The sequence below is a fragment of the Erithacus rubecula genome, assembly GCF_903797595.1.
Source record: "Erithacus rubecula genome assembly, chromosome: 5".
NCBI classification, from domain to species: Eukaryota; Metazoa; Chordata; class Aves; order Passeriformes; family Muscicapidae; genus Erithacus; species Erithacus rubecula.
The window spans coordinates 26,004,931-26,010,939 of record NC_136687.1 but is presented as its reverse complement, the minus strand read 5'-3'; the positions used below and the strand labels follow the sequence as shown (position 1 = coordinate 26,010,939).

The 6,009-nt window shown below is 38.5% G+C and overlaps 1 protein-coding gene across 1 annotated transcript in view; it reads left to right on the top strand.

Annotated features, from left to right (window-relative positions):
* PPAT (phosphoribosyl pyrophosphate amidotransferase) overlaps positions 1–6,009 on the top strand; it is a 42,340-nt gene that overhangs the window by 30,697 nt on the left and 5,634 nt on the right. The window contains exons 2-6 of the mRNA XM_079305924.1: positions 1,527–1,593; positions 2,403–2,609; positions 3,174–3,286; positions 3,406–3,551; positions 4,801–4,873. Of these exons, the coding sequence (XP_079162050.1) occupies positions 1,527–1,593; positions 2,403–2,609; positions 3,174–3,286; positions 3,406–3,551; positions 4,801–4,873 (606 nt within the window). The remainder of the gene's footprint in view (positions 1–1,526; positions 1,594–2,402; positions 2,610–3,173; positions 3,287–3,405; positions 3,552–4,800; positions 4,874–6,009) is intronic.

Here is a 6,009-nt window from a genome sequence, read left to right as displayed (position 1 = left end):
TTAACATTGCGATTGCAAGTTGCTGAATGCACTGCATCAGTCCTTAAGTCTTACTGCCAGTCTTCCCGTTTGTAGATGGAACATCTTCCAATGTTAAAGAGAATGGCTTTAAGAATGTCTCTGATTATTTTCTTTCAAGAGCTGTGTCACTAACAGGGTGAATTTGTTCAGATATGTGGGAAGTTTGGGTTGTTTTGCTTTCTGTAAGCAAGTGCTATTTAAAATTTTTGCTTTGCATCCACCTGGGACTAGTAACAAATAAAGGGATTTTATGAACTGCATAAAATTGGTAGTAAGCATGTCAGTTGTAGATTTACATCCATTCTATGGATTTCTGCGCCCAATTTTATTGTTGCCTATAATATATAATTCCAGTGACTTCAACTGAGTTGAACCAGTTGAAGGACAAATAGGACATTAGTTGTCTTTCCCTTTTTAAGGAAAACATCTTTCCTATTCAGACATTATTATATGTGAGAGTGGACAGGACTCACCCGTCCACCAAAGTCCTGATGAGTTTTACAGGCACAGGCAGGCACATAGCAGCAGTTTTGTTACAGGCAACACTGCCTTATTTCAGGAAGTCTTTCAAAGGGAGATGGAGCAGCCTGCACTGTTGTCCACATAGAAAACCACAAAGCAAACAAACAAAAAAAAAACCCAGTCTGCAAAGCAAACATTTTCAATGGATAAGGTCTGGATTACAAACTGTGGGCAGGTGCACAGTGTTCTGCCTGCCTTGGGCAGGGCAGCATCAGGGGATCTGGGGTATACCCAGGGGACCCATCAGGGGGAAGGGCTGGGGAGGACAGGCAGCAGGGCAGGGAAAATACACATATTTCAGCTGAATCACCTCTGCTCAACAAAGCACAACTGCCAGCCCGAGGCTGATGTACTGTAAAGGAAGTATTTCCATTTGCAGACACTTGTACATCAGAGTTGTTTTGCCTGTTGTTTGCCCAACATTAGGTTTATGCACTCAGATGCTTTTATCAGAGGATCTGGGTAGCTTTTAGAGCTGTAAATGCTATCTTGTCTGCCTAAGTGTAAAAATGCAAAAGCTTCTCCATAGGTGATCAGTGGAAAAGACAGTCCATTCCCCTCAGCAACACCATCAGTTTTTAGCAACATCTCACAACCCAAAGCAGAAATAGAATAGCACTATAGAACCTCGTACTATTGTCTAGATCACTGAGCCTCTAAAAATGGCTTTTCTGATTAAGCATCTGTTTTTATGTTATGCCCATACTGAAATTGAAGTCCAGTAAGAGCCTGAGGCTGTGGAAATTCAGTGGAAAGATTCCCACTGAATTTAGTGGCCTTAGGCACAAGCCTTATGCGACTGTCGTGAAATAAAGCAATCACAGGCAAGAAACTTGCAATTAACACAGCAATTACAGGTCTGTAAAATATAACAACAAAGAAGCCTACATTAAAATTCCATTTAAAAAACACACTTATCCATTGTATGTTAAAGTGTTTCATAATCATGTCAGTGCTTTATGTTAATTTTATTTTGTCCATAGGGGCCAGGAGAGTGCTGGAATTGTGACAAGTGATGGAGAGTCATCCCAGGCATTCAAAGTGCACAAGGTAAAATGAAAATAAATATTTTGTATTTGTAAATGAGAAGCATGTAAGTTAGTTAAGAAACAGTGTAGTTAGAGAAAAAGTAACATTTGATGGGCTGTTTCCAATTTTGTCAGTGAATCTCATTTTGTTACCTGTCTTGAGTGTTTGCTTAAAACAAACCTGCCAGCGTTGTCCTGATAGGTGTTTCTGTGCACACAGTGGCAGACACACAGAAGTTACCCAGAGCATGCTAATGATGTCACAAAAACTTTTTTACCAAAGTCACTCTCCACCTCAGGTGTCAATTCTGCAGATTTGGAAGAGCACTGATGCTTTTCTTGATCTCAGAAAGAAAAAAAATACTGTTACAGACAATGCGCAAGGAAAAAGATTACTAAATCATTATAAATTCACTAGTGTGACTCAAGGAAGTGGCAACTACTTTACCCATAGGTAGCAATAAACAGAATCTAAGACAGAATGGAGGTTTGAGAAGGTCACACAGACTTTCTCAAGCTGAGAGAATCTGGGGGCTGTTACAAGACACATTGTGACTGCAGCCTTGAAAGTATCTGTTTTTAGTCAGGGAATAGATTGTTCCATGAAAATCCTCAGCACAGAAATGTAGATTGGTTTATTTAAAAACAGGACTAAAGGGATCTGATATACCACTGTGACACCTACTCAGCTTCTTTCCCATGTCTTTCAGGTTATTTGCCTTTTTCTTAAAGTTCCATTAATGCTATATCATCATTAAGCAGAAGAAGAATTTAGAAAACCACCAGGAAAATAAAACTAAACAGAACCTTTTTTTTCTTTTTCTCCCAAAGGGAATGGGTCTTATAAATCACGTCTTCAGTGCAGACAGCCTGAAGAAGCTGTACCCTTCAAACCTTGGTATTGGGCACACGAGGTACTCCACCTCAGGAATTTCTGAGCTGCAAAACTGCCAGCCTTTTGTTGTAGAGACTCTTCATGGGAAGATCGCTGTGGCACACAATGGGGAGCTAACAAATGCTGCACAACTCAGAAGGAAGGTTAGTACCTCCTCTGGGGGCTCTGGCATTGTTTGTTTCTGAGTGTGAGGCAGAAATGAGCAATATGGTTGCTGTGACTTTTCCTTAATATCAAGCTATTTGGGGTTATGAAAGAGCTCCCTAATCCCTAAATAGATAATTTTGGGGGCAAAAAATCCTGTGAAGGGGATTCTGCCTTGATCTCTCTTTCTGGGTTTTGTTATAGGCAATTTCATATTTTATCTTCTATATTTTAACTCTCTTCCCAGAGCGTGCACAAAGCTAATTAAATGGCCCAAACATGAATTTATGCCCTGAATATCGGTGGCATTAATTTTGGTTGCATGCAGAGCAAAGGAATGAGATGAAAAAGTAAAAATATAGTACTAGTGTAGAAGATTGTCCAACCTCATTTTATGTAGTTGGTTTGTTGGAAGAAAGTAGGCATTATTATGCTGTGATCACATGAAGCACTGTCAAACATTTGCTCATTGCACCAAGGTGTTGTTAGGTTCGAATCTGAGCAGTGTGATGTGAGACTGTTTTTTAAATGCTGGCAACACTTCTGGTTTGTGTCTTAAAAAGCTTATGCGGCACGGTGTGGGACTGTCCACCAGCTCTGACAGTGAGCTGATCACCCAGCTGCTGGCTTTCACACCTCCACTGGAAAACGATGATACAGCCGACTGGGTGGCAAGGTGAGGAGCACGGGCTTCACAGTCAGCACCAGCCCTTAAACCTCAGCATGATGTGCAGCTGCAAATGCACACAGCTGTTCCTGTGGCACACAGTTATGTTCATCTATGTCTCATTCCAGAATAAAAAACTTAATGAAGGAAACTCCAACCTCATATTCATTGCTAATCATGCATAAAGACATAATCTATGCAGTACGTGATCCATATGGGAATCGCCCACTCTGCATTGGTCGCCTTATTCCAGTCGGGGACATGAATGGAAAAGGTAAACTACATATATATATATATATATATATATATATATACACAGATATATATGTGTGAATCTGCCTATACATGGTGTGTGCATGAAATCACTGATATAAGTAATTAAAGCCACACCTACTGAGGTATAAGTAGGAATACGGGATGCAAAAATCAGTTTTGAAAAATCAAAACAAAAAAAGTTGGTAGGAAAAAAATCATTGATAGCAAAATTCCATTCCCAGATACAGGGAATCTTAGTGGCCTAATGAAAACCACAATTAGGCAACCCAACTGTAATACAATTTAAATAATTCTCATTGCTTAAACAGGAAGGCAGGAATGAACAGAATCCCTGAGGAGTTGAGGTTGGAAGGGAGCTCTGAAGGTCATTGGTCCAAATCCTCTGCTCAAGCTGGGCCACTTAAAACCAGTTGCTCAGGACAGTGTCTGGAAAGTCTGGTTTCTTCCTTTTATCTCCTGTAGCAAGGCAGGCAAAAAGTGCTGAATTACTTGCAATGTATCTCTGAATTCCCAGCAACCCAGTCATAGGTAGTGACTGGACCATTACATGATCAGTTCATGGGAAAAATTCCTTGTGTTTCTGTTCAGCCTGCAAATCACAAATTTTCCTTTAAGTGAGATTAAAATATCTTCACTTGTTTAAAACTATAATAATTCAAAGGCAAAGCAGTTAATGCTTCCATATCTTCAGAAAACTGAGTAATTTTAACCACAAGAAAAATTACCAAGATTTTTCAAAGCATACTGACATTCCTATCCTATGTGATACAATTAGATCTTTCCTGTGGTTGAGTCCAAAACTCTCATTTGAATTCAATCCAGCACCCACTGTAATCAAAAGCATCTATCAACCTATTTAGCATAGGAAAAGCAAGGAGTTTCTTGTGTGAACAAAAGTAATTACATCTATCTAAAGTCACTGAACTAGAATTTGAGAAGTTTAAAATAGTGCAGGGATAACAAACCTGAACTGTCTCTCTTCATGAGCTGTGAATGTGATGCTGTTACTTCCACTTCTGCCTAGAACAGATTTATGATGTCTATTTGTGGATTTGTTTGGGATTTTTTTAAATAATAGACAGGTGGAAACAGTGGAATGCTATATATATATCTTTTAGTTAGAAATTACGATAGTCTTTAATTGCACACTTGGCAACCATAGCAAGCCAGACACTGCAGCAAAAATGCAATTGTGGGGGGTCATGATAGCAAAAACTGGGGACTCTAACTGAAATAATTTCTTTCAGGAAAAGATAACACTGAAACAGAAGGATGGGTTGTCTCTTCTGAATCCTGTAGCTTTTTGTCTATTGGTGCAGAGTAAGTGGCCTGATTCTCACTTTATCTGAAAGCTCTTCCTTAGGCAGTGATTAAACATTAAATCACAAGTTTGCAAATATCATAATTATAACAACATGAGAGACACAAAGGTTTAGTTTTGCTGTGGAGGATGTTTTTACTAGTCCTGTTTTTTGCCAGTTTCTTTTCTCAAACAGATGATTGAAAAAACAGAATTATGTATGCTATCACAAAGTAAATGCCTCTTACTTGTTGCATTATACCTGGTTACCCTTATAACTTATTCATTTTGCCCTCATTTTCATTAGGATAGTTGTATTACAAAATAACTCTTCACCTACAGAAAAGTTACACTGGAGCTCGCAGGCTGAAAACCTGAATTGTAGCATATGCTGTCTGGTGAACTGGCCTCCTTGTTAGAAAATCTCGACTGTTCTCTGAAACTTCTTCCAAGTTTCTGTTAAGAAAAGCTCACTATGTAGGACAATCAGCTGAATCCTGTGTGTGTTCAACAAAGCAATTTTGTCTAAACTTCTGCTGTAGCTAGTGCTACCTGCTACGGCTAGTATCTAACCAGTGAATAAACACAGATTTGCTCACCTCTGATTTGTATCTTCAGAATATTTCAATATTTTGGGATAGATTTAGATGTTAGAACAGCCACCTGAAGACTCACTAAAGGATCTAGAAAAATGTTTAATAAGGTTAAACACTTAAACATAATATAGCTAAACTATTCCATACTTAAACCTAACATTCCATAATTCTGCAAATTTGAGAAACAGATGATACATTTCTAGTCAGCTTTATGTCATTTGGGGCTAGCTATCTGTCATCTCTAGACAGATATTTATCTAGATTTGGCTTGTGAGGCAGGATTATTTTTGCTACCACCTCTATTCTTGATTATACTTCTCATATTGCACTGTAAGGTTTATTAGCTTTCATAGGAAAGTTCTCTAGTATTGATACAGGACTATATTATTAAAATATATTCAATCTCAATTAACCCTGTATATTACGTCTCACACGTAGGACAAATACTGTAATTCTCTGGTACTAAGTTTAGTATTTTTACTTAGTTTATTGCTTTTGGATATTAACTCGGGCTGTTTTAGTAAGGATCAGTTGTCCTAGCATATTGGTCCTAAAATGCT